The sequence below is a fragment of the Trachemys scripta genome, chromosome 2, assembly GCF_013100865.1.
Source record: "Trachemys scripta elegans isolate TJP31775 chromosome 2, CAS_Tse_1.0, whole genome shotgun sequence".
Taxonomy (NCBI): Eukaryota; Metazoa; Chordata; order Testudines; family Emydidae; genus Trachemys; species Trachemys scripta.
In genome coordinates, this window is record NC_048299.1 from 197,840,313 (window position 1) to 197,861,771 (window position 21,459).

Here is a 21,459-nt window from a genome sequence, read left to right on the forward strand (position 1 = left end):
TATTCATGCAAAGCAAAAATATATATTTTTCAACCAAATATATATTTTTAAAAGTGTCTGATTTTCATTAAAAAGTAAATTTTTTCATAGAAAAACTAACCAACCCAAACCCCAAATATCTGTAATTGGAAAAGCTGCTGCGCTGCCTCATGAGCGTTGTAGTTTGTAAGTCTCATGCCCCAAGTACTCCACTATGGGCTGGGTTCCCTAGACAGATTACATCTCCAAGGAGGTATCCTGGCCATGGACTCCTATGAGGTATCTCAGTGATCAGAGAGACTATGATGCATCATGGGAAATACAGTATGACAAGGTAGCCCGGCCAATGCAGAATGGGAGCAAGAGGCACCCAAAATACAACTCCTACTGAGGCACCACAGCGGCATTGCTGAATAGGTTTTTTTTTCAGTTTTCAATTTTTTTTTTCCACTGAACCTGAAATTGTTTTCATTTGCACTGACATTTCCAGGGGAGGGGGAGAAGAAGAGGGGCACATTTTCCAAACACTACAATGGTCAGTAGTCTTCAGTCCAGAACCTATATGAAAGGCTGGAGCAAAGTTCTTGATTGCTCCAATATGCATATAAACAAACAAAGCTGTGAGCTTCTAAATACAAAATAAGCTCTCTAGCAATTTCTAGCAATAGATAGAAATTGCAAGATTTTAGGATAGTTTAAACAAGACATTTATAACAGACCAGAGACGTACTGAGTGATCTAAAATATTCTACCATACTCCCAGATAACATACCATAAAGGTCCCATTGTATATAATGAAAAAAGCAGTGTTGGACTCTCTGTTGAACTACAGTTATTGTCACACAGGCTTTAGGTTTCAATCAATAGTAGTACTAGTTGAAATACATTGGACCAGATCACGCTCCCATTGAAGTCAATGGCCAGACTGCTGCCATCTTAAATAGAAACAGGACTGAGTCCTTTTTGACACATAATACGCATGTCAGTGAAGTGAAAGAGATACCACAACCAGCAGTGACATACCTCAGCCGAAAAGGCATCACTGACATGCCTTTCACTTTATTCAAAGACATGACACGTGCTACAAAAAGCTTCAAATCCCTCTCACAGTATAATTTTCATCTGTTCACAGTGTTCTAAAATAATATTAGCATGTGCATCAGTAACTAGTATTCCCTTATACGCTGATTAAGGGTTGAAGATTATGGGCCAAAATTCTCTGGTGTAAATGAGGACGGCTCCATTTTTGCCCATTTACACCAGCAGGATATTTGACCCTACGTAGATCACACATTTTTAAAATTACTAATACACATCTACTAGTACACAAGAGTATAAAACTCATTATTGAGTTTATAAATCCCAAGTCACACTGAGTGTTAAACAATAAATACTCCACTTCCACAAGTAAACATGCTGATTGTCCATGTATACTCGAGTTAAAGACCAGATTTTTAAAAACATTACAAGCATAGGCTCAGCGTGATCGCACTTGCAAATAGATTATTGTACATCAAAGAACTGGTAAGGGATATAAGTAGCTGTCTGGGTGTGAAAACACCCTCTTTGTGCAGACAATCACGGTAGCTGCATGAACAAAAGTACATGCAGAAATGCACACGTATGCTTGCAGGTTTGTCCTAAATGCCTATTGTCATGAAAACATGACTCTAAATGTAAATAGGTAAGTTAGCTAACAGATGTATAAACATTTGCCTCCCTATATAATACCCATCATATGAGCTGAGGAACTATTCACTTCAGGTAGCAGAGTGTAAAGACAGTTATATGATCAAACCATAATGTAACTTGGAGTCAAACAGCAGCCCTTTAGAGGTTTCCAGTTTCACGTGCCGAGGGTTATGCCAATCAAAGTACATAAGTGTTCTGGGGGGTCATTTTGTGAAGGAGCTACTGAAAGGCCATAGCTTACTCCACAGAGTTATGCATGTGCATTTGATGGTGAATGCCTTCATTAGATGACAAGGTTTAAACACAATAGGTCAGATTCTGATCTCAGTTACACTGGTGGAAATTTACAGTGACTTCTGGGGAGTTATTTCATATTTACAACAGTGTAACTGAGATTAGAATTTGGCCCAGTATTCAAATTGTGTATCTAAGAAGTTTGCAGTTACTGGCAGCTGACACTTAAATGCTGCTTTATATGCTTAAGTGAAAATCTGAATGCAGAATGGAAACAGGATGGGAATTTTAATTTTACATCCCAGGACAGGTAACTGCTTCCTTTGTATGCAGCACATCCTCACCCCTCCCCTATGCTTTCTACTATACTTGTCCTCCCCTAATAGCTCCCTATTTTTACATCATTATTAATTATTTCTGAATTTTTATCACCCTCATTAAAAAAAAAAAACATGAAAGACTATAACTCCTTCATCCTGTATTTCTTGTGAAACCCATGTACAGTTTTTTTTCATCATTTTCCACTTGATGAGTTGCCTGGTCTGAAGAATGTAAACATTTTCACTCTAGACTCTCAACTTTGCATTTCATCACAGCTGACACAACATCTGAAGACAATACATAAGGCACATTAGTCAAAATAAAACAACATTCTAGCACAGCAATCTGCACTAAACAGGATAGTCCTTTGTTTCTTTGGAAATTATTTTGCTGCCTTATCAGTTCGGAAACAACTGGTTAAAACACGGATTTCATTTGCTCATGAAACACTATGCTGAATGTCTGGCTGAGAGATGTTTTACATCAGGCTATTCCTCAGATGCCTGCCAAACAGGAAATAGTGAAGCGGTTTAACATCACACCGTCCCTGATCCTGCCTGCTTCAGTGAAGAGCAAAATTAACTTTTCATTTCTGCCACTTCCCCTTCTATATGTGAACAAAGAAAGGGAGTTTGCTTATCATAATGCTTACTAGTGAAAATGTGCTGTTGGAGATAACTTGCCAGTTCCAAAGAACAAAAGGAATAAGTAATTTTTACCTCTAATGCATGACCTCACTTAGTAAATTCTTGCCTTTATTGTTGCAAAAAAATTACAAAACTTTTAGTCGACAGGTGGACTGTACCTCATTATAAACACTTCGCAATTCACATAATTTAAAAGTATCTATTTGAAAAAGAGAAGGAAATTAAGTATATTCAGAAGTCTACTTAATGTAAGGATACAGAAGAAGTAGAAAAAAAACATCAATAATCCTGCGGGATTCCTGTTAGCTTTACATCCCAGGGCAGGTATTGGTTTCTTTGTTTACAGCACATCCACACCCCTCCCCTATGTATATACTATACTCCTCTCCCCATAGCTCTCTTCTTTGGCTGTATTTTACACTATCACTCTCCCCATCTAAGATCATCCTGCTTCCAAATTTGAACATAAAGTAGCATTTAAGTGCCTACCGCCAACCTGAGCAATCCAAAGTAGGATGTCTTTCCAGGCCAAACACTGAAAATGGGGCTTATAATATTTAAAACTAGTGAAATTAATTGTATTTATGCACGTTATTTTGTCCTATTTCTCTGACAACTGCCCAGCAACTCTGATTCTAAGGGCAGGTCAGAACTGATGGCAGACTCTTACTGATAGGACTTGGGTCAAATGTCTGCTTACTGTTGGACACGTAACTAAGTTTAAAACAAAGCAATTTTTAAAACTTGGACGACCCAGCCAGAGGTGCATCTTTTTCAAAATTTCTAGTAATAAACAACACAATTTAACAAGTATATTTTTGTTTTTTTAAGCCCTTGGAACTTAGGGCAATGCTTAAAATTTTTGTCAGTTATAACATTTCTTTCTAGTTTTAAATGTATTAAGCCCAACTGATGCCACATATAAGCCACATGTGAACGTGAGTGTGACATTTACTGTACAAGAAACTTCACTCTTTGTCCTTCCTGATAAACTATAACTTACAGGGTCTAAACCAAATTTCCAAGCACCAAGAACAGTACATTCAGGTAATGATGTGAATGACAATTTCAGCCAGTTTTGAAGAGACAGGATGGATCTAGCAGCAAAGAGTCCTGTGGCACCTTATAGACTAACAGACGTATTGGATCATGAGCTTTCGTGGGTGAATACCCACTTTGTCAGATGCATGTAGTGGAAATTTCCAGAGGCAGGTATAAATATGCAAGCAAGAGAGAGTCAGGCTAGAGATAACAAGGTTAGTTCAATCAGGGACGATGAGTCCCTCTTCTAGCAGTTGAGGTGTGAACACCAAGGGAGGAGAAACTGCTTTTGTAGCTGGCTAGCCATTCACAGTCTTTGTTTAATCCTGAGCTGATGGTGTCAAATTTGCAGATGAACTGAAGCTCGGCAGTTTCTCTTTGAAGTCTGGTCCTTAAGTTTTTTTGCTGCAGGATGGCTACCTTTAAATCTGCTATTGTGTGTCCAGGGAAATTGAAGTGTTCTCCTACAGGTTTTTGTATATTGCCATTCCTAATATCTGATTTGTGTCCATTTATCCTTTTACGTAGGGACTGTCCAGTTTGGCCAATGTACATAGCAGAGGGGCACTGCTGGCATATGATGGCGTATATTACATTGGTGGATGTGCAAGTGAATGAACCGGTGATGGCTTGGCTGATCTGGCTATCTACACCAGCGACACCATCATAGGACCTAACCAGATCAGCCACACCATCAATAGAAGGAACGTTCTGTGAACATGCACAAACAACGTAATTGTATAAGTTTTTGACTGTAGAGGTAACTTGTGTCAACGAAACTCTGTAGCATAGACAAAGCCTTAACAGTATGCCTAACTGATGATTTGCAATGTTAGCTGAGAAACTTACCAACCTGAACTCAGCTGGGGGATATTGTATCTCACAATCTATGGAGTTGTACAATTACTTATGCTTAAAAAATTAAAGCACATTTTAATACTGCACACTGGTCTGACAACATAAAATAACTATGAAATAACAGATTTTTCTCCTATTAAAGAGGTAGCAAGCAGGTCATATATACTTAAAGAAACCAGATATTTTATTCTGTTGCCCTCTGATGAAAACACACAGCCAATACTTCCTGACTGGTGCAGCTCTAAGTGAGGGGCAGGCTTCAAGTAGCAGCAATTTGAAGAATTAATTGAGGAATTAAATATATCTTAATCAGAATACTTAACAATTTAAGTTTAAATGACAAGTAATTAACCTATAATTAGCTTTGTTAGATGCCGGTTATCAAAGTGATTTATATATCTAGTACAGTAGTTTGCCATGTACGGTAAAACCTACACAAGTAATTACCTGGTACAAAGAAAATGTATATTGGATGAAAATGATTACTATGCTCAGAACCTGTACTTTTAAAGAGTCATTTCTAAATGGAAACCTGACATAAAAGGTGCCAATAACATGAATAACTATAGGAACACAATATAACAAAATGCTAATTATTAAATCTTTTAAATGCTTTGCCTGTGTTTATGTTAATAATATGCAGGATAAAACCACTTTAAATACCAAATAAATACTAAGGTGTTTGACTAGAATTGGATTTACTCCACAATAATCAGTCTTGCTTTTATTCAGTTAGCATTAGTGGGAGTTACTTGCCTACATTTTTCATGAATCATCAGGAAAATAGACTCAAAAATGTTTTTAAGAGATCTGCATTGTACAAATACTATTCCTTTAAAACACTATCATATATCCTGTGTTAATATTTATGGCTTAATTTTGATTTATTTGTTGGTAGGTACGCCGTGGGTATCCTATTAATGGATTGGAATTGTATAGCACTGTCATGTAGGCAGGTATCACTTCGATTATAAAAGCAAAAAAAACAAAACTATTGTTACATTACCTAGTCCATCCCTATACCAATGCAGGATGTTTTCCTGCAGTACTTATTTATTTGTACATTGTCCCATCATCTCTTATACATGCCAAGTAATGGGCTTCCATCACTATTGTTGCAAGACCACTGCACATTCTGCTATGGGTTTTTCCTGTCCCTGTTCTTTCTAGGAAATGGAGCAGAGACAAGATGGCTGATGCCTTGTGAGGAGTAATAAATGCTGCAGCATCTGGTGGGTCACTGGAAAAGACACCCAAGTCCTGGATAGGATGTGAAAACCCACTCCCAGGGATTTTGTGACAAAAGATGAATGGTTAAGGAGTTCATTAGAGGGGAAGCTTTAAAAGCAGTGGGACCAAGGTAGGCGTGACACCAAAGAGTACAGAAACAGCTGTGGAGATTGTAATTGTGATGGAGAAGTTGAGGAGACTATGACAGAGAGGATGCAACCAAAGAGACAGGAGATGGTGCAGCAATTGGGAACAGAGAAATAGATCCTTAGCTGGTGTAAATCAGAGTAACTGTTCAAGTCACTGGAGCTACATCAATTTGCAAAAGCTGAGGATCTTCCCCTGAGGCTGTGACTAAGCCTGAAAAGCCAAACTGCAGTTATCTAGGTGGCCTGAGCTACAGGCAACTGGTCCCAGTGGAATGAAAAAAGCTATTTGGAAGTATCTTGATTCCTCGGACTTTAATTAGATAAATTATATTAGTTGAAATTTGATGCAGATTGTATAGATAGAGAGAGCACATGAATGTCTTTTGAGATTGCCTGTATCTCTATCAACATGGCATTTTAGCATCATCCTAATGGTACAGAAATATTTTATTAGAAGTTTGTCAAAATCCCCTTTCCCCCCACATCCTTTTGGCGTGTAGGGTATAGGGTGTACATGTGTGCGTTTGTGGAATCAGGGCAAACTTTCCTACAGAGGGGTAGCATCTTAAGAAACGGCCACGTTAAGCTCCTACTACTTCACCTTTAGGCTCTAATCAGAAGAATGCTGCTGTAATCGAGTTCTCTCAAAAACTGAAATTACAAACTGAAATGGCAATTCAGGCCTGTGGACTCGGACACATCTGGTTCTAGAGCCACAATTGAGTGTTATCAATATAAAGCAAAACAAACAAGCCTAACACTGTAAAATCTTGTTACTAAATTCTAATATTCCTGATGTACAGGTAAATGGGTAAAATCCTGGGCCATTGAAATCAATGTCAAATCATCCATTCTTAAATATTAAAATAAGCAAATATATATTTAGCATCAACTGCAGAAAAGATCAATTAAAACCAACTGACCAACATAACATACATTAGATTTTACTCACTAATTAGGCCATCTTAGCCTGTATTCAGTCTTGCTGATGACAAAAAGCAAGTTGTAAATTTAGGCTACAAATTCGTTCAACATGAGAAACATTTAACAACAATGTTTAACAACAAATAAAATGTACCTGATAGAAATTAGGCCAAAAGGTGCTAATTGCCAGTTCTGCTCTGTTCCAAGTGCCAGTAGCTGCTCCAGACATGTTCCAGATGGGGTTACCAAGCGGACCATTATTGACCTTCACATAAACATTCAGAGAACCAGGATTGGACCCACTCTTGCTTGAAACATAGTAATGGAAATCGATACAATGCGTGTCATTTTCTTTTAGGTGGGGTAGCAGGAGGTGAGCTCTTTGTTCAGCAAACCTCCCAGAGGTGTTCACCAACATGAAAGATCCTGCAAAATAAACAGCCAGAGTCTCAGAAACAGTTTTTGTCTGTTTACTGCCACCATCATCCCCTATTTAAATATGGAAAATAACAATTCTCCTCTATGTCTAATAATAGCACTGAGCATTTATACAAGGCCTTTCATTCAAGGATCTGAAGGACCTTTTCCAAGTGTAATATGTATTGTAGAAGTATGGTAAGTATTATCTTCCTAATTTGACAGGTAGTGGCACAGAAAGGCTACAGGACTTGCCCAAGGCCACATGATGAGTCAACGGAAGTTAGGAATAGAATCCAGTGTCCCAGTCACTGCCTCATTTGTGTGTACATGACTCCCATTGAAGTCAAGATGAATTATGCATGCACAAATGACGGGATGATCAGGCCCAAAGATCTCCTGAACCCCAGGCGCCTATTCGAACCATCACACTTTTGTGACTGATGAAATTTCGCCTTCATCGAGGTGACACTTCTGGCCTATCAAGACTGTAGAACGGAAAAGATCAGACATGCTAATTAAGCTTTAAAAAAGTGGTTTGTGTTTGAATTTCTAAGTAAAAAACAAACAAGTAAATAACAGATCAGTAAAGTATATAGGTTGCACTCCTAAAGTGATTTAAACAGCATTCACATGATCTTAATCACCCTGCAGAAAGATTCTTCGTTTCATCAGTAATAAACTCATTCCACTGAAGCAAAAATTGGAAGAAAGGATCGGTTTACTAATGAATAGATAAAAAAAGCTATAACTGCTGTAGAGCTCTTTGATTAGAATGATAAAAACGATTTTTCAGAAATTCATATTTTTGTATACAACTAAAACTTAAACCCTACATGGAGGCTTGTCTACCAATACTTATGTTATTGTTCCAAGGATGGACTTCAAATATGATTGAATGAATAATCTGAGTAGAGGACAATCTGACAGAAGACCATTTAAGATAATTTAAGTTCCGTTATGTTCCCCCCAAACATGAAAATGAATGTCATTGAAACGATGAGGTGTAAATGGATGATCGAGTAATTTCACAAAAATAAACTAGGATTCATTTTGCCTAAGCAAATCAGGAGCCTAAATCACATCTTTAGAAACAATTTTAGGAATTTAGGAGTCTAATTTCCATTTATTTCAATGAGACAGACTCCTTAAGTAATCTTTTGAAAATGGGATTTAGCACACTTGGAAACTTTACCCTAGATCTTTCATGTATCTTACATAGATATGAAGATTAAAGAACCTGGTTTTCTAGCTGTGTTAAACTATTAAAGAAGCAAAAATCCTGAAATCATTTTCATCCTAGACAAAAATAATCCAGTCTCCAAAGTTGATAAAAACTATAATAAGCTGTGATAATGAAGGATTTGAACTGATCGTGTATTATGGATTCCTTGTAAACTATTATTGCATAATATGATCATGTAATAGTAAATACTTTTACACATTGGGCCAAGGCCTGTTTGCTTTATTAACATGAATGGAAGTCATTGGGATTTCTTGCCTGATTAAAGTGAGCAAAAATTTGGTCCATACCATCATTTCTAATTTAATTTAAATTTAAATTTCCCAGGACTCTGAATATTAACTGTCCATATATTCATGGAGAAGCTTGTTTATTTGTTTCTGTTTCAGCAGAGGGAAAAAATCCTAATGCTTTTCCATCAAAAATCTGTTTTTTTTGTGACTCACAGATTTCATTATATTTAATTCCTTTCATGTACACATCCAGGCATCTGAAATATTTTTAGGCTATCCTGTGGCCTTAATAATCAATGCTGCAGGCGGGTGGGTGCATGCCAATGGCTAAGGAAGGAGAGGAACCCTGTGTCAGACACAGTAACAGGAAGAAATCTGCCTGCTCTGGACACAGGTAGAATGCCTCTGGACTCACTGTGCGAGTACACTGAGGGGCAGTGATTATTTTAGCTTCTGGACTAATAACATGTGTTCCTTCCCTCTGTCAGCTGGTGTGCAATGGAACAGTACCAACGTTCCAATCCTTGATTATGTTAGACCTGGTCGGTAATGAAAAAACTTAGGTCAACCAAGCTAGGTCGCTCACGGATGTAGCAGCAACTGTGCTGCTGTAGCGCTTGTAGCATACACACACCCTATCTATAGGAATACAAATTTCTTCAGTGCCTCGGTTCAGGAAGCACAATACCTGGGAACACAGTTGTCTTTTGCACAAAGGAGCAGAATGGAGAAGGTTCCTGTCCTCATCTGAGCGCAAAGGCAGGTGACCAGACACTGTTTAGCACTCAACCATTTTTATATTTATGTACCAAGATTTGTTTAGTATTATGGGTTTTTTATTTGTTTCTTTATGCATAACACAACATAATATGCACAAGTATCTTGATTTCAGCTCCTGTTCTTTGCTGATTGGCTGAAGTGCTGATGTGTAAAGAATTATGAGCAGCAAGCACCTACAGAGGCAGGCTCTATTAATTTTTGATAACACATTTTCTCCATGTTGATAACATTGAAGGGAAGGGTTACAATAAAAAGTACGCCTCTCCCCCACAAATGGTCAATTATGGAAACAAAATGGCTACATTTGAAAACTGTGTGCTAGATTGTTGCTTAAAAATAGAGAGGAGGGCAAGATTTGTTTTCTTAGTATCTAGTGATTAATTTTCTTTCTGTCAGAATCCAGGACACACAGTATGCAGCTCAACTTATACTTGTGTATATTCCAAGTATTAGACTTTTAAATTAAAAAAAAAATCTGGATATAATTTCTTTTAACCAGCAAAACAATGTTTAAAGTGTTTATGGGCTGCGTTAACAAAGAACTGAGGAGGATCTGCACATTATTCTACCATTTGCAGTGTCAGAAAAATAATCCTTATTTTCTTAAATCATTTAAAAAGCTCATCCAAGCATTTCTGTGACAACATGGCACAGTTTTCTACATTCAAGTATTACGAATCATAAAACTCTTATATGACTACAATAGAATCACTTAGTTTTCCAAAGCTTGAATGGATGAGTTATATATTACTTGAAACACATGGACAATCATTAGTGGACTAAGAAAAAAGAGACACTGTCAACCCATAGTGAAAATGACTTTTGAGACCCAACTTGTTAAAAGGAAACAAGCAAGCAATAAGGAACTTCCCAATAAACAGAAGAAATCTTATTGGTTCCATTTAGAAAAGGGATGTGATTCCCTTTATAAGAAAAGTGAATCTTCAATGAAAACTAAATTAAGTTATAGTATGACATTTAGATGAGCTGTTTTAGCTGCTTATCTAGAAAATATTTGGCAATTATTATTTTTTAACTCATGAGGCAAGAAGTAGCTGAGAGTAAAGTAAATTCAGCCTTTTAATATTTTGATTAAACTAATGGTTTCAGGAAATGAGATACAAGTGGTGTAATAGAGCCATGACAGGTAGCCTGCTTCAGAAGGGTCTTATGGGACTATTTGATTTCCCACCTCTGAAGGTATTAATGACCAACAACTTTGAAGGTGAAGCCATCTTTCTGTTCAAGGACCAGTATACACACTCACAGTGCAAACTTTTTATATAGATTCAAAGAGTTTAGGGACATGAAGATTGTCTAGTTTGACCTCCTGTACAACACAGGCCATTACATTTCATTCAGTTACCCCCTGTATTGAGCCAAACACCCTGTGTTTCACTAAAGCATATCTTGTTTTTGACTAAAACATATCTTCCAGAAAGGCACCCAGTCTTGATCTGGAGACATCTCTGCTAGATAAAAGAGACCTTTAGTACTTAATATTTTCTCCCCAGGAAAATACACTAATCAAGTCACCTCTCAGTGTTGTTTTTGATAACCTAAACAGATTGAACTCTAGATCTCACACTGTAGGGCATTTTCTCCAGACCTCAAATCATTGTCATCTCGGTCTTCTTCACCCTTTCCAATTTTTCAACATCCTTTATAAAATGTGCAGACCACAACCGTACACAATATTCCCGTTTGTCTTGCCAATACTATATACAGCAGTAAAATCATCTCCCTACTCCTAATCACCACTCCCCCATTTATCCAACAATCACATTCACCCTTTTTGCCACAGCATCACAATAGGATTGTATGTCGAGTTGCTTGTCAACTATTACTGTAAATTTCTTTCAGAGCCAGGAAAACATCCCCCATTCTGTAGGTATGACCTTGTTCTTAGATATGTGACTCTGCATTTGGCAGTATTAAAATGCATTTTATTTGCATGGGCCCAGCAATCCAGATCACTTATTATTTACTATTCTGCCGATCTATGCGTCATCCACCAATGTTATCAGCAAAGATTTTACATTTGCTTCCAGATCACTGATGAAAATGTTGAACAACACTGGGCCTAGTACCAATGCCTGTGCAACCCCTTCCCCCGCTCCCTGAAACATCTCTATTTGATGATTCCCAATTGCCAACTACTTTTTGAGATCTGTCAGTTAGCCGGTCTTTATCTTTATTAAGATGTGCATTATTGTACAGTGCTAATTTTTCCATCAGCACCTTCTCTGATATGAAAAAGATCACCGTTGAAGGCTGCAAAATGACATAGGACAAGTTCAAAATCAGGGGTAAATAGAAGCAACTCCGTTGAAATCAGTGCAAGAACCACCATGGACAACGCATCCGATTTGGTCCTTAATAAGTATATCTAGTTAAATCTTGCATCTCCTGTGAGAATAATCTCATACTATTAAACTGGCAAGGTTTGGACAGAAAACATTAAATACATTTTTCTTAAAACATAGATGAAGTATATACAGGAAAGACAAATGCAAATTGAACCCATTAAAATATTTTCTATGAAGCTTTTGAAAACCTAATCAACTTATCTTCAAAGGTAAGTCATGTAGAAATTCTCTCTCTCTCTCTATCAACTTTTACTATTCTCATCTGTTACACTGATTGCTAAAATATTGCTCTGCCAGATGGTTATATAAATATTGTGTATGTGGATAAATTAGATAAATTAGTGGATAAACACACTGTTTTGACTGCAAAAGCAAACCAGTTTTGACTTTCTCAGCTACAAAGAATGAAAAATTATGGCATACTTTGCAAGAGAGATGGCATTTCAGCTCTACAGAAAGGTTTATCACATTGTACAGTATACAGAAGATGCAATATGAGAACAGCACTGCATTAAATTAACTTGACTGCTCATCAGTATCATCCAGACAGAAACATGCATTATTAAGAAAAGATCACCTGTAAGAAAATATGAAATTTATTGGGTTACCCAAAGGAAAAATATAATACTCAATGTGCATTTTTAGTAGAAAAACATTGCAAATGTGCCAACAACTACAGAAGTTCTTGGTTTACAATAAATTTTTTACTTAGATGTAATACTCATGTTTAAATATGAGGTTTATTATGGTAATTAAGTCAAAAAGTTTAAATGTGTGTTTCTAGTACAAGACACTTAAATCCATATTTAGACACCTATATGTAAATGAAAGTGGCCTGCTTTTCAGAGGAACTGAACACCAACAACTCTCACTGAAGCCAAAGCAGGAGCACTCAGCATCTGTGAAAAATCAGACTGCTTTTATTTAGGTGTACATAGAGTCACCCATGTATTTTGTTCATCTATAGTCAACATTTTGACTATAGAGTCTAAATAAATTAAATAATGGATGAATTAAAAAAAACCCAAAACATAAATCAGTGGTTCAACAATTGTTTTCAAAACATGCATATGCTTCAGCAGTAATTCAGCAAGTACTTGGTACTTCATTCAGCACTGAAAAGTTTAGTGTTTCATATGAAAACCATCAAAATATTACCTCCAAAAAGGTGAAAGATAAGAAAGAGAACAAAAACTAAAGAAAGAGCAAACAAAAGCATCTATTCTAGACACAAAACATCCCTGTAACTTTCATTATCATCAATGGAAGTTTTAGGTGAGAGAAGTACCAAAGGAAGCAAAGACCCTGTCTGTAATCTTTATTTCACCAGCTATTCCAAGTAATAAATAATAAATTATATTTACAGAAGCTCTGCTTGAGTTTCTTACATAAAAAGGTATGACCAAAAGATGGAGTGGCCCAAGAACAGGGAATGGGTCTAGTTTGTACTAAATAATCTGACAACTGGAATAGCAATATACTCTCCTACAAAAATGATGGAAATGGCACAAGAGATATTTTGCAGTCACTTCTGCAAGTTCTCACAGTGTCGCATCAACTTGTTGAAAGACAGTTTTTATATCTGGAATGTCAAATCCAATAAAACTGAATGCAGCATCATTTTTCATGCAAGAAAAAAATGCCTATAGAGTGGAGAAATCTGCTTTGTTGGTTTTTCATGACTCCTGTACAGTGATCAGTTTTCCCTCTGGAACATGACAATACATGAAATCTACCCTGGAAAAGTAATTTTACTGAAATGGTAATGCAGTAGGTGAAATATTGGGGTATCATTTGTTCATGCATGATTGAATGATGGTTTTGGCTCTCAATATTTAAAAGAAGAGTGTTAAACACAACAGTGAAACATATCTGGTCTTCAGACACTTTTTCATATATGAACTTCAACTGAGAAATATTTTGTTATGAAGTGTCTAGATCAGGCTGGTGAGTAGGATGTTATTAAATCAAGCATGCTGAGCTACCTTATTACATAAATAAAATGGTTTCATTTGATTAAATACATAGCTTTACTTATAATAATTATTCATTATTATCTTTAATAAAAATGTCTGGCATCCTGGTGGCATTGCAGAGAAGTAAAGTCAGAGACGTGGATTTAGAAAAGGTTAGATTCAAGAAGTTGGTAGGTTAGATTTTGTTTGGCTTTCAGTTCTGTGCAATGTACAGCGTTCCGGAAAAACAAACACTGTTCTAAATCACAACTTTCTTCACTGCTGCATTTCAAGTCACGATCTTTGTTACAACAGAACAGAGCTTTTTTAAATAAATGTGGTGCTGGCAGCAGCACAACAGAGGTAAAAAATGTAGAGTAGTAGTAAGCAAAGAAGTTTTAGCTGCCATTTAAATAGTCAGTTTTTCCACACACAAAAGACACAACATAAGTTAACATAAATCTAAAAGAAAATTTGCAGTGTGTAATCAAAACGATTATTCAATGTTTAAACTCCCTCTCCTTTCCACATCAAGAAATACAAGTATTAACAAATTCAGTGTTATTTAAATCACATTTCGCTTGGACATTATTTCTACTCAGGAGCATCATTTTCCACTGAAATACCGTGCAGCAGATCCTCAGTTGGTATAAATTGGTATAATCGCCACTAAAGATCTGTCCTAGTACAATTCATCATATAAACCTATTCTATCATAGTTATACTGTAAAACACTTATACACCATCTGATTCTTAACCACTACCTCTATTTTGGTACCATTTTTCTATTTAATAAATTTACAGGTTATAACCTTTTATAATACATTATTTAAAACAACAATTACCAAGCTGAGACTCATCTTCTCACCAGCTTCCAAAGCTACTATCCTTCAGTTTTTCAAATACTAAATCTTTTTGTAAACAATTAAAAGTTCAACTATTTTATCTTGAAACACTTCTACTACACACAGAAGCAATCCATCATTACCCATTGTTTTATCTTGATTTTAAGCCAAATAACTGTTTACCACTTTCAGTAATCTCGATCTCCTCCATTTTATCCTCATGAATGCACTATTAACATGTTGATCAAATACAAATGAGAAACCACCATGTGTGTCTTTAGTCATTTTTTAAGTACAAATAATTCCTTACTTTACTGCCATCTTAATAAATCCAATGTTTCTGTCTTTTCTTCAATCCTCCAACATATTTAAAGAATTTCACTGTTTATCTTAATAGCCTTTGTTTGGTTTTCTTACTCTTCGAAGACTGTTTACATTCTCAGTGCTTCTTATGACAGTAATATTACTTTTATCCTCCATGGGTTTTTTAAATTCTTCTGAATCAAACACTGTAAGCATTTATAGAAAAAGCAGTTTGGACAAAGTTTGTGCAAAGACTGATTATGAAAGAAAATAACAGCGTCTGGATAAACTTACAGGGAAGCATTTACAGTTTCAAACTGATCCAGAATTCTAGTAGTGCCTCTCCGTCCTCCCCAAAAAAGTAAGAGTATCACCACATTAGAGTATCATTGTATTGTATTGTTATTTTTATTATCATAATGCCTATGAGACCTACTCACGCACCAGGACCCTACTACGCTAGACGCTGTATAAACAAAGAGACAGTCCCTCCCTCAAAGAGCTCACAATCTAAGGTTAATGATCTGCAATTAAGAAAATGTAGCTTTCTGTGTGAATTAAAAATTGAAAAAAGAATATGAAGATCATAGTGGAAGAGAAATGAAAAGAAGTTAGAGTGAAGAAAGAGATGGGGGAAAAGGGTAGCAAGTGAAGAGACCCACAAGTCTGGAGATGCAAACCTAAAATGTAGTCTGATCCTGGTAGGGCTTTTGTAATGTCAAGATGTCTTGCACCATCTCCCAGGACCATGAAGTTCAGGTTGGCTCTTCTAGAGTAGGTGACTTATTTTTTCATTTTAACAAGAGATGAGAAATCCAACCTCCACTCTTTGAAACTGGGGGAGGATGCAGTTCTTTCCATTGTCTCAGTAACACTGTTTCATATAAGGCAAGATGAGATGGAATACAGATCATCCCCACACCCAGACTGAAGACAGATTTTAAACAGAATGAGTAATTGAGTGCTTTTAATATATAGGTGGAGAGGGTTGCCCTCATGGGACTGTCACGGCAGTCCCAAAGGATGTGTTTAGTGAGGCACTTAAGCAGTTGTGTTTTCAGCAGTTCTGGGGAGGTTGATGTTTTATAATCTGTCTAGTGTCCTGTAGAATATGTTCAACATTTTGCTTTGGGGTTAGACTTGTGTAGAAGTGCATTTTACAAAGCAACTGATTTGTTCCCAAATTTCATCTAGTATAGATGCGATAAAATCGATCCCCGTTCACTCTGCTGTCAACTCTGGAACTCCACCGCGGCGAGAGGCGGAAGCGGAGTCGACGGGGGAGCGGCAGCGGTTAACTCGCCGCCGACCTCACGGCCAGGTAAATTGACTTAAGATACGCTGACTTCGGCTACGCTATTCACGTAGCTGAAGTTGCGTATCTTAGGTCGACCCCCACCCCCAGTGTAGACCTAGCCTGAGAGAGATTACAAGTTCTTCATTCCACTTTCCCTGAATAAAGAGAAGTTGACTAGTAAATAGCCTCTAGCAACTGTTAAAATCCAACAGTAAAGTGTGAATGTCTACCTACCTGCTCTTGAATTATATTTCTGAAATGGGACTAGGAAAATTTATTCATGTTCACCTGAAAATTTCCTTTTTTCAAGTAAAAAGGTCCACAGATCCATCACAATGGGTACTTCAACCTGTTACAGCTTGGAAGCAGAAAAACTATGAGTCACAGCTAGCACGGCCCTGTCCTCCTGAAGTTCCCTCCCAATTGAGATAACTTCAACATGGATTCACCAAGGGCAAGTCATGCCTGGCCAACCTGATTGCCTTCTATGATGAGAACTGTCGCTGTGGATATGGGGAAAGCAGTGGACACGATATATTTTGGCTTTAGCAAAACTTTTGATACAGTCTCCCACGGTATTCTTGCCAGCAACTTAAAAAAGTGTGGATTGGATAAATGGACTACAAGGTGGATATAAAGCTGGCTAGACTGTCAAGCTCAATGGGTAGTGATCAACGGCTCAATGTCTAGTTGGCAGAGTACCGCAGGGGTCGGTCCTGGGGCCAGTTTTGTTCAACATCTTTGTTAATGATCTGGATGATGGGATGGATTGCACCCTCAGCAAGTTCGCAGATGACATGAAGCTGGGGGGAGAGGGAGATACGCTGGAGGGTGGGAATAGGGTCCAAAGTGACCTAGACAAATTGGAGGATTGGGCCAAAAGAAATCTGATGAGGTTCAACAAGGACAAGTGCAGAGTCCTGCACTTAGGACGGAAGAATCCCATGCACTGCTACAGGCTGGGGACCAACTGGCTAAGCGGCAGTTCTGCAGAAAAGGACCTGGGGATTATAGTTGATGAAAAGCTGGATATGAGTCAGCAGTGTGCCCTTGTTGCCAAGAAGGTTAACGGCATATTAGACTGCATTAGCAGGAGCACTGCCAACAGGTGGCGGCAAGGGGATTACTCCCCTCTATTCGGCATTGGTGAGGACACATCTGGAGTACTGTGTCCAGTTTTGGGTCCCCCACTACAGAAAGGATGTGGACAAATTGGAGAGAGTCCAGCGGAGGGCAACGAAAATGATCAGGGGGTTGGGACACATGACTTATGAGGAGAGGCTGAGGGAACTGGGCTTGTTTAGTCCTCAAAAAAGAAGAGTGGGGGGGCGGTTGGGGGAGGAGGGGGGAGAACTATGTGAAGGGGGGTTCCAAAGAGGATGGAGCTAGGCTGTTGTCAGTGGTGGCAGATGACAGAACAAGGAGCAATGGTCTCAAGTTACAGTGGGGGAGGTCTAGGTTGGATAGTAGGAAAAACTACTTCACTAGGAGGGTGGTGAAGCACTGGAATGGGTTACCTAGGGAGGTGGTGGAATCTCCATCTTTAGAGGTTTTTAAGGCCCCGCTTGACAAAGCCCTGGCTGGGATGATTTAGTTGGTGTTGGTCCTGGACTAGATGACCTCCTAAGGTCTCTTCCAACCCTAACCTTCTATGAGTCTATATCTTCCTATTCTTCTTCATGTTAAGGGCCACAGATCCATTACAATGTGATTTTCACAGCTGTGTGCCTACAGGGTGAGAAGGAGGATCATCCTTTAAATGTAGACATCCAAAAATAAGGTTGATTATATAGAAACATTACCTCTATCCTCCTCTGGGCAGTAAGGCGGGAGAAGACTTCTGCCAAAAGAAAAGATGTAATACTAAGACTGCAGAACTTGGTGAACTTATGTATTGAGGGTACATGGCCATCCAGCAGATCTCAGTACAGGAGGCATGACTATTCTGCCCGGAGACTCTCCGTGCGCCTGAGGTCTGGATTATGATGCTTAACCAAAAGGAGGAATATTTCCTAATTTACCTAGGGAATGAATACCAGGAAAACTGTGAGGACTGCCACTCTGAATTCAAAGTACACTACTGGGTCTCGTTAAAGAAAGATGAATTTTTAATTTGGAGTTGGCAATAATAGCCATCAGAAGGCTTATTCTCTACAAGAGTTCAATCTGGGTAGTATTGAGGAGCAGAATGAGATTCCATGATCATGCTTTATTTTTATGATCTTGAAGGATTGCAAAAAGATTGATGCCCTAAGAAAATATTTAGCATTAGTATGAATACATGGATTATAGTATTAATTATTATTATTATAGTATTATATATGGAAAATAGGACTTGACAAACAAACCTGATTTCATTCTTTGAGATTGCAAGTTTGATTGATACAGGTTACATGTGTAGATGTCACATACTTGGTACTATACACCATTCTGATTAAAATTAGCACTATATAATATCAGCAAAGCACAGGCTACATGGATAAAGAACTGGTTAACTGACTGACCTTAAAAAGTAACCGTCAATAGGAATCATCATCAAATAGGGATGTTTCCAGTGGCTAAGCAAAGGACTGGTACTCGTCCCCAAGCTGTTCATCATTTTTATCAATGATTGGAAAGTGAATATAAAATCACTGCTGATAAAATTTGCAGATGACACAAAGATTGGCAGAATGGTAAATAATGAGGAGGACATGGCAGTCACATGGAGCCACTGGATCACTTGGTAATCTGTACTCACTGAAACAAAATATATTCTCATACAGCCAAATGCAAAGTTATACATCTAGGAACAAGGAATGCAGACCATACCTACAGAATGGGGGATGGGGAAAGCAGTGGCTCTGAAAAGGAGCATAGTGGACAAGCAATTTAATATGAGCTCCTACTGTAATGATGTGCCAAAAAGGACACTGTGATCTTTAATATAAACAGGTGAGTAGCAAAGAGGAGTTGGGAGATGATTTTACCTTAGCATTAGTGAGATGAATACCTTGTACAGTTCTGGTCTGCACATTTTAAGAAGGATGTTGAATAATGGGAGAGGGTGCAGAAAAGACTTGAGGACTGGAGAAAATGCCTTAAAGTGAGAGACTTAAAGAGTTCAATCTGTTTAGTTCATCACAAAGAACACTGAGACGTGATTTTATTACACTGTATAAGTACCTTCCTGGGGAGAAAATGCAGGGAATTAAAGGGCTCTTAACTAGCAGAGAAAGGCATAACAAGAACCAAATGATGGAAGTTGAAGCCAGACAAATTAAAAATAAGGCACGCTCTTACCAGTGAGGGTGGTTAACCATTGGAACCACCAACCCAGGGAAGTGATAGTTTCTCCATCTCGATGTCTTCAGATCAAGACTGGATGCATTTTTGAACAATATGCTTTAGCCAAAATGCAAGTTATTGGGCTCAATACTTTGGTAACTGTGAAATTTAATGGCCTGTAATATAAAACAGTTCAAACTACTTGATATCATCTGGCCTGAAACTCTCTGAATATATGGAACTCCTCTTAATCTACCTGCGTTAGTTCTTGCACAGGCCTTCCCAAATGATCCAGTGCTTTGGGCAGAGGCTTCTATTGTTTCAGGTGGCAAAAAAAAAAAAAAAAAAAAGCAGCATTAAAAAAAGCAGCATCTAATGCTCCCTCATTTAATGAAAAGTGGCTAGCATGCCCATCAGCTTCAAGAGGTCTGCAATTGCAAATACATCAAAGCACAGTTGCTGGCAACTAACAACACTGCCAGCATAACAATATATACACTCGGTAACATTTCTACATTTAAATGAACTTTAAAATTTTCAAGTAAGATCATTTTTCTCATTAAATGGATATGCTTTTTTCCCCCAGAGGTAATTTTCTCACTTCCTGCAGGGTTTTTGACAACAGATATTCTGGGGGCATAGAAAGCGCCGACAAGTGATGCTGCAAGCACTCTCAACTGATTCTTTGTAAATGGTATCCAAAATATATAGCATGAGCCTCCAAAATATGTAGCATATGATCAAAATTCAGCACAGTGATTTTATACAAATAACAAAGGGTACCAATTTCTCCAGTTTAACTGTAATCTCTCTCTCCTAGAACTGAAGACAGCACTCCCAATGGGGAAGAGAGGGAAACACTTAGTGGAAAAAATATAGCATTTTGCAATCTATAAACCTGCCATGCAAAATCTAGTCACCACAACTATATGCATTTCCTAAGGATACAAGGAAATTAGTCAGTACACTAGCACCTTTGAGAGCTGCATTATGTGGAATTACTGTATCTATACAGAGATTCTCACAGGGCACAAAAGACTGCTCTGCAAAACATCATTCCAATCCAGCCAACTCAGTAATTACAGAGCCTGGCCTATAATGCATTCACCTCTCCTACAGGAGGAAGAAAGAAAATTTCCTCACTGTATATTTTGCTACCTGTGGTTGTGCACAGCACTCTAACATCTTTGGCAGAAGAATTCTGAACATTTCTCAGTGTAGTCACGATAGAGGAAGAGAAGCACAGCACTCTAGGCTCCTTGGCAGGGGAGAAACCCAGGACGCAGGAAATGCAGAGTATTAGCACAGGGAGACAGGAGCAGAAAGATAGATATCAAAAAATCTTAATTCTAAAAATACCAATGGAGAGATTGCAGAGCAGTTGATGGGTCTCTCATCTGGCTAAAAGACTTCAACTTCCCCCTGCAGCAACGCTGTTCTTCAGATATCAGTAGGGTTACCATACGTCCGGATTTTCCCGGACATGTCCGGCTTTTGGGGGCTCAAATCCCCGTCCGGGGGGAAATCCCCAAAAGCCGGGCATGTCCGGGAAAATCGGGAGGGAGGGCTCAGTGGTGCTCGGCGGTGCGGGGCCGGGGCCAGTGCGGGGCCGGGCCAGGGTCGGGGGCATGGTGCCGGGCCGGGGTCCAGGAGCCGGGGTCGCGGTGCCGGGCCA

At 38.2% G+C, this 21,459-nt stretch overlaps 1 protein-coding gene across 12 annotated transcripts in view; it reads right to left on the reverse strand.

Annotated features, from left to right (window-relative positions):
• Positions 1-21,459, reverse strand: part of PTPRM (protein tyrosine phosphatase receptor type M) — a 690,156-nt gene that overhangs the window by 429,737 nt on the left and 238,960 nt on the right. For all 12 annotated transcript variants that reach the window (XM_034762641.1, XM_034762634.1, XM_034762636.1 and 9 more), the window contains exon 3: positions 7,230-7,501. In XM_034762641.1, coding sequence (XP_034618532.1) covers positions 7,230-7,501 — 272 coding nt within the window. The remainder of the gene's footprint in view (positions 1-7,229; positions 7,502-21,459) is intronic.